Raw genomic sequence first — 12,106 nt, 5'->3', positions numbered from 1 at the left:
TGGGGTGAGGTTGCCAAATGGATACAAAATTTGCTTGATGACAGATGACAGACGGTCGTTGTAGAGAGTTGTTTTTCAAACTGGAGGCCTGTGACTAGCGGTGTGCCTCAGGAGTCGGTGCTGGGTCCACTCTTATTTGTCATTTGTATTGATGATTTAGCATGGTTAGTCAGTTTGCAGATAACACCAAGATTGGTGGCATTGTGGACAGTGAAGAAGATTATTTTGGATTGCAACGGGATCTTGATCAAGTGGACCAGTAGGCTAATGAATAGCAGATGGAGTTTAATTTAGATAAATGCAAGGTGATGCATTTTGGTCAATTAAACCAGGGCAGGACTTACTCACTTAATGGTAAGGTACTGGGGAGAGTTATAGAACAAAGAGATCTAGAGGTACAGGTTCATAGCTCCTTGAAGGTGGAGTCACAGGTGGACAGAGTGGTGAAGAAGGTATTAGGCATGTTTGGTTCATTGGTCAGAACACTGAATACAGGAGTTGGCATGTCTTGTTGAAGTTGTACAAGACATTGGTAAGGCCACACTTGGAATACTGTGTACAGTTCTGGTCACCTTATTATAGAAAGGATATTGTTAAACTAGAAAGAGTGCAGAAAAGAGTCACTAGGATACTATCAGGACTTGATGATTTGAGTTATAAAGAGAGACTGGATAGACTGGGGAGGCTTCGGGGTGATCTTATAGAGATCTATAAAATAATGAGGGGCATAGATCAGCTGGATAGTCAATATATTTTCCCAAAGGTAGGGGAGTTTAAAACTAGAGAGCATAGGTTGGTGAGAGGGAAGAGATACAAAAGGATCCAGAGGGGCAATTTTTTCACACAGAGCGTGGTGAGTGTCTGGAACAAGCTGCCAGAGGTAATAGTAGAGGTGGGTTCAATTTTGTCTTTCAGAAAGCATTTAGACATTTACATGGGTATAGAGGGATATGGGCCAAACATGGGCAATTGGGACTGGCTTAGGGCTTTAAAAAAAGGGGCAGCATGGACAAGTTGGGCCAAAGGGACTGTTTCCATGTTGTAAGCCTCTATGACTTTATGACTGTGGTAATGGGTGACCACCCATGACAATAGATAAGGGTCATGGGTGGAGGGGGGGACTGGTAGTGTTAAAATGGCAGCACGGGCTCATTGGGCTGAAGGGCCTGTTTCCCGGGCTGTTTTGTTCTTTGTAATGGTGTTGGTGGTCGATGTCTACTCAAAATGGCCAGTAGCAGCAATTACGAAGTTAGTGTCTGCAAAGGCAACTATTGGGTATCTCAATTAGTTGTTTGCTTGGTTTGGAAGCCTTGATCAGTTAGTGAGGGATAATGGGCCATAATTTGTAGTGAAGGGGTTTGAGAACTATGTTGACCACCAAGGACGTCGGCTCAACACCACCCTGTGATAAATGGCCAGGCAGAAAGATTAGTTTAGACCTTAAAACAGGCACTTAATGTTTTCAAGGGAAGGGTTTCCTAGGAAGATGAGTGAATCAATTCTTACGCACATATCGCAGCACACCACATGCAACAACCCAATATTCTCCAGCATCATTGGCCAACAAATTAAGGATCACATTTGATCTGATGTGGCCAGAGGAGATATGAGAAATGGTAACAAAGAATGAAGAAGGGCAGATGGCCCAAAGAGAGGGAAAGTTGAGGAGCTTCATGAAGGGCGAAACTGTTGGCAAGGAACTACATGGTGGGGATAAAATGGGCTCCTACAACAGTGGTGGCCCAAACAGGGCCACTGTCATACGCTGTACAGACTCAAGACAAACAGAACTGGGTAGACACACAGATCAACTGCTGGCCAGTCCAGATTAAGAAGTCTCACAACAGATTAAAGTCCAACAAGTTTATTTGATAGTAAACCCACAAGCTTTTGGAAACGCTGTTCCTTCATCAGGTGTGTGGAAAGTTCTGCTGGCCACTCCAGATTATAGCAGGAAAGTCCTCCCTGATCCGGAATTGTTGCAAGAGCAGCCTGAGGAATTGACTGACTCTTGTGTTCCTGAAACTGAGGACTCTGATCGGAGAGAAAGCGTTGGCAGGAGCTACTGATGACAGTAACCAGGTTAGAGAGGAAGTCCGAGAGCTTCCGGATATGTGGGAAAGACCACGTGAAAAGAACTTGTGAGACTATTGTGCTCCAGGTAGACAGGTTATGTCTGTAGACTTTTAAATGGATGTTAATATTGCCATTCATAGTTAATGTTCATATTTATGTTTTTGTATATAGTTGAATTGTGTATTTATATAGTTGTGTTAAAATGTAAATATGTTATTGAGGGTTTTGAAGTAACAGCGGAGAAGTGTTGTGCAAGTTGAGGCATGCCTTTTAAGAGAACAGGTCAGCCTAAGCGGTCTTGTGCTGACTGTGCTAAAGAATAGGCTTATTAATAAACAATTCCAGTAGTTTACTCCACTAACCTTGTGGTATTGTATGAGTCTTATTAGCAGACCTCATAATAGCGTGGGAGAGTTTAAAACTAGGGACCAGAAATATAAGATGGTCATTAATAAATTCAGTGCGGAACTCAGGAAAAACTTCTTTCCCAGGAAATTGATTAGAATGTGGAACTTGCTCCCACAGGAAATGGTTGAGGCAAAAAATATGTATTTGATGGGAAGCCAAGTAGGTAGATGAGGAAGAAATGAATAGAAGAATCTGCTGATAGGGTGAAATAAAGTGGGTAGGGAGAAAGCTCATATGGAGCATAAGCACTGGTATAAAGCAGATGGTCCGAATGGTCAGAATAGTATTAATGTCCGGTAAAAATTTCCATTTCTTCCTTCAGATCGTTTACGATCAAACTGACCCCAGATGCTGTAATTCAGACTTTCTTTTTGGCATTTTGTGTTGACTGCTGGCAGTACAAGAGCAGTTTCTGGAAGCAGAGGATGTCTGCTGTGAAATGGAACTTGCCACCTCTATAAATTGTAAAATTCCTACAGTGCTTAAGGAGGCTATTTGGCCCATTGAGCCTGCATCAACATCAATCCCACCCAGGCCCTATCCCGGTAACCCTGTGTATATACCCTACTAATCCCGCTAAAACAAAGGGGCAATTTAAATGGACAATTAACTTAATCTGCACATTTTTGGACTGTTTTGTTATTTCTCTTTCTGCACCGAGTGGTGCTGAAGGTAGACTTTCATCTATTCCCAAAACAAGGCTTTTCCAGGAAGAGGTCAGTATCCTGTCACCAGAGACTTATAGCTTAAGGGGTGCCATTCCACACTAAGCACGGCTGACCAGAAGTCTCTCCCGCACTTACTACCAGTCATTGGTGTATCGGAACAATTTTTCAGGTTATTATTCAACCTGTTTGGCTGCATTACGAATTCACTTTCCATGGATATCAAGTCCTGGGGTGGGACTCGAACCCAGAACTTCTGGCTGAGAGGCAAGGATGCTCTGCAGTGCACCACAAGACCTCCTCAATCAGTACTTCGTAAGATGGAACAATCATTAATAACTTTACAATGCCCCAGAGACTACGAATGTGAGGTGCCCCTTACTTTCCCCTGTCCATTTTAAAAACAGGAAATGTCACATCCTCAAACTATTACAAATAAACAAAGGGGAATATATTAACATGTAAGATTTTAGACAAGCAGAAAAACATTGAGAGAAACTAATTAGAGTATTTACAACAGAATCAGGAAGGTGGTGTACATGCACAGTGATATCATTGATACACGTGCAGAGGTACTGGCAGGCTGGCACAACAGACAGACATCATTGGATTTTTGTGCAATCACAGACCCGTGTGTGTGCAGACAGGTACCAATGATAATGGTATTGGAAGGAGACATGGTGAAAGAGAAAATAAGTAGGGAGAAAGCTCAGGTGAGGCATAAGCAAAGTAGAAAGCAGATGGGCCAAATGGTCTGTTTTTTCTGCTTTTAAAAATTAGAAACGAAACAAAAAAAATCAAAATATTCAGCAGTTCAGGTAATGACCTGCTTCCTCCCTCAACAATTGATGGCCCCCTGCTACCTCAACCTTCCCTATTACCCCACACCGCACCTCCCAACATAAACCACGATTCACGATCAAATGTGCCTCATTTTATTTCCTCAGAATTGGTCACTTTGGAGTTAATCTCCCAGTTATTGTTACTTTCCAAGTAAGAAAATGTCCCCCATACAGTTTCTGCCCTGAGCATACAATCACTCCATGAATCACGGCGTCCCTTCAAAGCACTGGATCATTCTCCTCTCCCAATCTCTTATTTGTTTCTCCCTTCATTGCCTACTCTCCTGTGTCCCCCTCTCCTGTACATGTGCTGGTCCCAACACGTCACTATAACCTTGATTGACCACATTGATGATGTCAGTTTGAAAGCCTCCGAAGATGAAGAATGTTATTCCCACACCAGAAATCTCTGTGAAACATTTACCAGGGGAACTGAGACAGCAGCTGCAATAAGTGAGGTTTTATTCAGATGGAACAATGACAAGTTTAAATCCCCACCTGATCTGCTGCTCAAAGTCTCCTCCGTTTCCCTGGTCAGTTTCCCAAACTTCAGGAAACTCCTGTTACTCCAGAAATATTTGGATTGGCTGTGAGAGACGTCAATCAGAGAGCCCACCCACTCTGCCCATTCTCTCCTCTTCCTCTTTCACAGCTGCTTCACTTCCTGTAGGGACTGAAAACCAAGTCAGGAGATGGTGAGTGAAGGAGCAGAATTTATAATAATTACATTGCATCATATCCACACTAATGTTCAGGCAGTCTGACTATCCTGTGGGGAATCAGGTGTGGAAATGCCCCTTATGCTGTGTGAGAAGATCCAGCTGAGAGACCTGTTTACTCGGTGCTTTGTGCTGAGCTGTTTGATTGGAGCTGTGTGTTGGATATTGAGTGTGTTTATTGGAAGCATTTCCCTTCTGATTTACAGGCTGAGTTTTGTTGATGGGTCATTGCTGAATATGAGAAGGTGAGGTGTAATTATCTCGGAGGGACAGAGATATATTTATTGAAAAGTCTCTTAATGTCTTTAATAAGAAAATTACTCTGATAGCCTCGGCCTTTCCCAGAAATCTGGAGTTGGACTTGATAGTTTTGTCCAGTGCTGTGTCTGATAGCTGAGTTTGGGCTGTTCCATCTGAGTGAGTGCAGTGTATCTAATTCCCAAGATAAACCAGAGCCCTCCAATCAGCTACACTGAAGCAATATTTCCCTTAGATCTAGCACATCTCCACTGAATTAATATTTTTCCTGAGTGTTTTTACATTAAATACATACTCTTAAGGGTATAACTGCTCCACACCACAATCTCACAGTGAGTTGATAGCTTTTCTATTCCACCCTACTGTCTTTTCCATTTCCCTCACAGTGCCTGGGAATTTGGGTGGAGGAAAGAAACTAGCCATACTGTCTGCTGCTGGAAATGGGGGATGTGCGATAGTCTAGTGATGAAAAAGACAGGGCTTGTATCTGATCCCCCACATAGGGGAATAGCTGAGTGGCATTCACTGTGGAACAGTCTCTAACTGAGTCAGCCCCTCAGCAAAGGAAGAGAGGGAATTGGAGGAAATCATATTTCCATTTCCTGTTTTACAGAAGGATTGCACTGTACTACACCAAAGAATGCAGAGAGGATAGATGCCATAGATCAATCCTCAGAATTTTGGGATATCCAGTCCCTTCACAGCATTGCTCAACACAGAGAAAGTTGGACAGTTAAACCTTCACCTGGAAATCAATTGGGTTGGGGACCTTTGATATATCATCAGATCTGAAACTGGTCAGTGGTGTGAAACCTTCCATCAGAACCAACTTCTCTGGAGGTTCGGTTGTGGCCAGTCGGTCAGGGTGAGGCCGGGAAGAAGTGTGAGTGGACTCCAAGCATGGTGAGAGCTTCAGTATTCATCAAGCCTCATGAATCATTGACTCATTCCTACAGGTGAGAGGCTGTTCAGGTGTGAGGTATATGAGATGCGCTCCTCAGATTCTTAAGATCTCTGAACACACAGATGTATCAATTTTCCCACTTACATCACAACAACAGGAACATGGAAGAGAAGCCATTCAGATGTGAGCTGTGTGACAAATCATTTCTGTCATCATCAGTACTTTGCATACACCAATGCGCTCACACAGGAGAGAGACCATTCACATGCGAGGTTTGTGAGAAATCATTTTCGTCATCATCCAATCTTTATGCACACCAACGCATTCACAAACAGGAGAGACCATTCAAGTGTGAGGTGTGCAACAAATCATTCTTGTCACCATCAGTACTTAGTTCACACCGACGCAATCACACTGGGGAGAAACCATTCAAGTGTGAGGTTTGTCAGAAATCATTCTCTCAGTCAAGGCACCTTCTGCACCATAAGAGGATTCACACCGGGGAGCAGCCATTCAAGTGTAAGGTGTGTGATAAATCATTTTCACAGTCATCAGATCTTCGTAAGCACCAACGCATTCATACAGGGGAGAAACCATTCAAATGTGTCATATGTGACAAATCATTTGCCATTTCACAGAACCTCCGCACACACCAGCGTGTCCACACAGGGGAAAAACCATTCAAGTGTGAGGTATGTGACAAATCATTCTCTCAGTCATCGGATCTCCGCAACCACAAACGTGTACACACAGGGGAGAAACCATTCACATGTGTCGTTTGTGAAAAATCATTTGCCAGATCAGGGAACCTCCGCTTACATCAGCGTGTTCACACAGGAGAGAAACCATTCAAATGTGAGGTGTGTCACAAATCATTCTCACAGTCATGGCACCTCCTGCACCATCAGAGAATTCACACAGGGGAGAAACCTTTCAGGTGCGAGGTATGTGACAAATCATTCTCTGAGTCATCACGTCTGCTGAAACATCAGAGGATTCACACAGGGGAGAAGCCATTCAAGTGTGAGGTGTGTGACAAATCATTCTTGCAGTCATCAGTACTTCGCTCACATCAGCGCATTCACACAGGAGAGAAACCATTCACATGTGTCGTGTGTGACAAATCATTTGCTAGATCAGACAACCTCCGCGAACACCAGCGTGTCCACACTGGAGAGAAACCATTCACTTGTAATGTGTGTGACAAATCGTTCTCACAGTCGTCAAGCCTCCTGCAGCACCAGCGGATTCACAGAGGGGTGAAACCATTCAGGTGTGGGGTGTGTGACAAATCATTTTCATCATCATCAGTACTTCGGTTACACCAACGCATTCACACAGGGGAGAAACCATTCAAGTGTGAGGTTTGTGACAAATCATTCTCCCAGTCATCCAGCCTCCTGCAACATCAGAGAATTCACACAGGAGAGAAACCATTCCAGTGTGAGGTATGTGCCAAATCGTTCTCATCATCATCAGTACTTGGCTCACATAAACGCATTCACACAGGGGAGAAACCATTCAAGTGTGAGGTCTGCAACAAAACATTTTCATCATCATCCGATCTCCGTAAACATCAACGCATTCACACAGGGGAGAGACCATTCAGATGTACTGTGTGTGACAAATCATTTGCCAGATCAGAAAACCTCCGTGTGCACCAGCGTGTCCATACTGGAGAGAAACCATTTAGGTGTGAGGTGTGTGACAAATCATTCTCACAGTCATCCAGCCTCCTGCAGCATCAGAGGATTCACACACGGGAGAAACCATTCACATGTGAGGTGTGTGACAAATCATTCTCACATTCGTCAAAACTCCAGCTACATCAGACAATCCACACAGTGGAGTAACTCCTCAAATGTGAGGTTGTGATGAAGCTTTAGTAACATCTTTAACACTCCTGAGCCATTAGTGGATTCACACGAGAGAAACTCTTCAGGCGCAATTCTGGAAAGACTTTTATCTACTCAATCAATGGGCTGAAGCACCAGCGGATCCTTACTGGTGGGAAACCATTCAGGTGTACTGTGGCAGACAAAATCTTTGTACAGTTCGTCTATCTCCTGGTGCATCAATACACTTGCACCAGGGAGAAACTCTGTCAATGTTTTTTAATTCATTTTACAGCATGTGAGTGTTGCTGACTTGGCAGCATTTATTACCCGTCCCTATCTGCCCTCTATTTTAGAGAGTATTTGAGAATCAATTGCATTGCTGTGGATCTGGAGTCACATATAGGCCAGGCAAGGTAAGAATGGTAGAGTTCCTGCCCTAAAGAACCTGGTGCGTTTTTATAATAATTGACAATGGTTTCAGAATTTTAATTCTAAATTTTTATTGAATCCAAATTTCACCATCTTAGATTTGAACCCGGGTCCCTACATCGAGCTCTGGACCCCTCGGTTATTAGTCTGGCTCGAAGCCACTTCAATACATCTTTCTCAAACCACTTCTATCTGCTCTAAAGGGTTTACAAAGATTGTTGTTTCATTTGCAAAGATATCACTTGTATCACGAATCCTAGTTGATGATATCTGCAAAGGTATCCCAACTCGGACACACCGTGGCGTCGTGGTGGTGCATAGTTTTGTCTACAGGAATAGTGTAAGGAGCCACTTGCAATATCCAGAAAGAACAGTGACCAGCCCAATCATAGCAGAACACTTATTAAAAACTATTGTAACAAAGAAAAGACACATATACACAAACAAGACTATAATGATCCAAGACATTTAGGTTCAAGACTACTAAACCCCCACACAATTTGAGTAGGAATCACCCTTTTGATCCAAAGTGCATTTACAAGGTCTGAACTCTTTCAAGATTCCCTCTTTCCAAACAACATCCAATAGATCTTTAAGTAAAGGCCAGCTTATAGTTATCACACTGTATGCGATTGAGTAGTTTTTCTGGGTTCAGTGAAGATGTTGGTTTTTACAGCCTACATGAAGGTTGCTTCAGGCCTGCCAACTAAAATCAGCTTACACGCTATTAGATAGAATATGCCCCTTGCTTCTAAGAAAAGTTTGCCAATTATGTCATTGGTTCCCTTCAAAGATTCTCTCTGTATATTTGACTGTCTGTCCCTTGGCTTCTGATAGTTCTAAAAAATTAACGTGTATGTCTTCCCTGAATGGCACAATCATTTACCCCAAAGTATTTCCTATTGGCAGGATGATGTATTTATTTTGGTCTGCTTAAAGCTGCTAATCTCGTTGTTGAGATTCACATCCTGTGATGTACCTTTTGAAATGCTGGTGGCTTTGAAGCTGCACATCATCACACAGGATAAACCAGAACTCTTCAATCAGTTACACTGAAGCATTATTTTCCTTAACTTCTACACTTCCTGCCCAGTATATTTCTTTCAAATAATTTTGAAAATAAAGGAGAAATTCCAAAATATCCATCGAATTAACATTTCTCCTGAGTGTTTTTTATATTAAACACATACTGTTAAGGGTAAAGCTGGTCTTCACCTATATGACACAACTGTGCCTTTAAGGAATTTATTTTTTTAAATCCTGTTCTCGGCAGTTTACAAGCAGCTTTTTTTTTATTGTTGCTGACGTGTTTGCTTACTTATCCTTTTATTACCGTTTAAATGGGTTTTGTTTATTTTTAATCTGGACCTAATGCGATGTCCTGGAGCTTTAAGAGTTTATGACCCTTTTGAATTGTTAGGGGGAGAATGATTGCTTTATTTTGAGTTTGGATGCTAGCTACTGCTTTTAGTTAGGAAGGTGTGAGGACACCTGGCTGAAGTCAGTCTGTCTGTCTGTCTGTCATTAGAAATTCTGCTGTGTTGGAAGCAGTTTTTCTTGCCTTCCTAGAGTGAAAACTTTGCTGTAAGCGGTTTGCTGGCTAAAAGCTAGAAGCCAACAGTGGCTTTATCTCTACCTTGAGGTCCACTGGAAGTTACAAGGCTGGGAAGTCAGAGTTTCAAATCTATCCAAAGGATGAAGTCTCAGCAGGCATTGCAAAATTGCACGAGCATTCTTATTTTCTGTGCTAAACCTGTGGCCGGTGTATGTTTATAAGGAGATTTGTTGTATTTGAACAGTGCTTTTTGTTGTTAAGGTTTATATAATGCCCCGGTTGTTTCTTTTCTTTGTAGCTGGTAAAAGCTATTGCTAATTTTCTCTCTATGTGTTAACTGTATTCTTAAATAAACTTTGTTTGATAAAAGCTCCCTAGTGGGTCATTTGAATCATTCCTGAAGTGAAACATCTCATGCTCACCCCAGCCAAATTCAAAGTGCAAAACTTATGGTCAAAGCTGACTTCACAAAATATCTTGGAATTTCTGACCTGGATTATAATATCTGCAAGATTAGAGCTCATAGTGAATCGATAGTACACTTTACTCTGTCCAGTTGTCTTTTCCATTGCCCTCACGGTGCTTGGGGAGGTGGGGGTCAGAATGGAGGAAAGTAAGCAGCAACGTTGTGTTCTCCTGATCACGATCCAGTGTCGCTCTGGAAACAGAGGATGTGTGACAGTCAAATGAGGAAAAAGAAAGCACTTGCATCTGATCCTCCACATGGGAATAGCAGACTGACACTCACTGTGTCTCTAACTGGGAGGTGATACCCTTTTGTCTCTGGACAAATAAACCATGATTTGAAACTCACCAACAGCAGGTTGTGGAAATTACATTGATTTAATAACCTATAATTAAAAGCTCATCTAAGTAATAGAGACCATGAAACCATTGTCATTAAAAATCCATCTAGTTCATTAATATCCCATAGGGAAGGAAATTCTCTGATGTGGTTGGTGTGTGACTCCAGACCCACAGCAATTTTGTTGACTCTTAAATACCCTCCAAAATGGCCTCAGTTGGATCAAGCCACTGCAAAGTTACAATGCATTGAAAACAGTGCATTTGGCATCAATCTGAGTACTGGAAATGACAAAGGCCCAAGCAGCCCTATCGACCTTGCAAAGTCCCCCTGACTCACATCTGAGGGTTTATGCCTACATTGGGGGAGCTGTCCTGTAGACAAGTCAAAGCAACAGCTTGATATAGTCATAGTCACAACATCGTAAGTTACAAACGATGCGCGAAACATTACTATCACACTCCCCAGGTGTGTCCTGTGCTACCAGGTAGAGCCACCAGAGATGGGATCACAGTGTATACAATCAGGTGGGAGTTACCCTGTCAGTCCTCAACATTGACTTTGAACCCATGAGACCAGAAGTGATTTGCTTTGATTTGATTGAGGATGTTCACTAATGATACACAATGTTCAGCAGCATTTGAGATTTCTCAGACACTGAAGAAGTCCATAACCATGTGCAGCAAATGATATGCAACTTTCAAGCTTGGGCTGGTAAATGGCAAGTGATATTCAGGCTACACTGTAAATTCTAGCAGTTACTAGGTATAAATTTTAATTGTGTCCATTTGAAACTTTAACCATATACACCACAGGAGACATTTTGATGAAGTAGTTCAGGAAATATTTTACACGTTGTAGATTGATACTTGCCAAATATACTTGACTAATGTACCATGACATTCGCTTTCTGTTTCAGCCTAAGGTGCAGGTTGACACTCGATCCCTGTTCTCACTCCATAACTTCTTCCCTGTGGGCAGCAGTCCCTTGCTGGGCAACTTGCTCAGCAAAAGCTGCTACTTATAACTCATTCTGAGCCATAACCTACAGCCTGATCAACAATGTTTTTGCTTTCCAGTGTCTTAACTTGCATTGTCTCCAGACTGGCCCTCTAAGATGCCAATTACTTATGGACCCATCCCACTCATTAAAGTTTGTTTCTGTTACTCTTGTGGCTTCTTGCTAAGATAAAAGAATGTTCCACAATATCTTCATTGCCAATTTGTTTAGGATAGGGGAAAAATTGCTGTCATGCCCTCATGATTGCTATCTTCATTGTCCCAAATGTACTTAATTGGCATTAAATCAGACCCATATCAGTGACTCTGTTTTGTATAGCTCATTTGAGAATCGATGTTACTTCTCTTTGTGAATACTTGAAATGGGTTATTTTACTTTTAAAACAAAGCATAGAATGGTCAATTGATTATAACCTGAAAATTAATAACAAAGTTTACAAAGTGGGTTATGATGTGTACATGTTGAATATAAGCAAGAATGGTTTTGATGTCTGCTTTTATTTGATAAAATAGGATGTGATGTCTGGGAATGTGGATTCATGGTTCCAGAAATCTAATTGATATAGAGGTATCAGCATGTTCTGTAG

General features: G+C 42.1%; 1 protein-coding gene across 1 annotated transcript; it reads left to right on the top strand.

Moving 5' to 3' along the window:
- Positions 1-4,517: 4,517 nt before the first annotated feature.
- Positions 4,518-8,913, top strand: LOC145348006 (uncharacterized). Its single transcript, XM_080196093.1, has 2 exons — positions 4,518-4,686; positions 5,582-8,913. Exon 2 carries the CDS (start codon positions 5,995-5,997, stop codon positions 7,723-7,725), a length of 1,731 nt encoding a protein of 576 aa, XP_080052219.1. The 5' UTR covers positions 4,518-4,686; positions 5,582-5,994; the 3' UTR covers positions 7,726-8,913.
- The last annotated feature ends 3,193 nt before the right edge of the window (positions 8,914-12,106 follow it).

This window comes from Carcharhinus amblyrhynchos, chromosome 9, assembly GCF_965287045.1.
Source record: "Carcharhinus amblyrhynchos chromosome 9, sCarAmb.v2.hapA, whole genome shotgun sequence".
NCBI classification, from domain to species: domain Eukaryota; kingdom Metazoa; phylum Chordata; class Chondrichthyes; order Carcharhiniformes; family Carcharhinidae; genus Carcharhinus; species Carcharhinus amblyrhynchos.
This window is presented reverse-complemented; position numbering and strand designations above follow the sequence as displayed.

Excerpts from the sequence above, each read along its gene's own strand:
- LOC145348006 (XM_080196093.1), top strand. The coding sequence starts at position 5,995 with ATGTATCAATTTTCCCACTTACATCACAACAACAGGAACATGGAAGAG.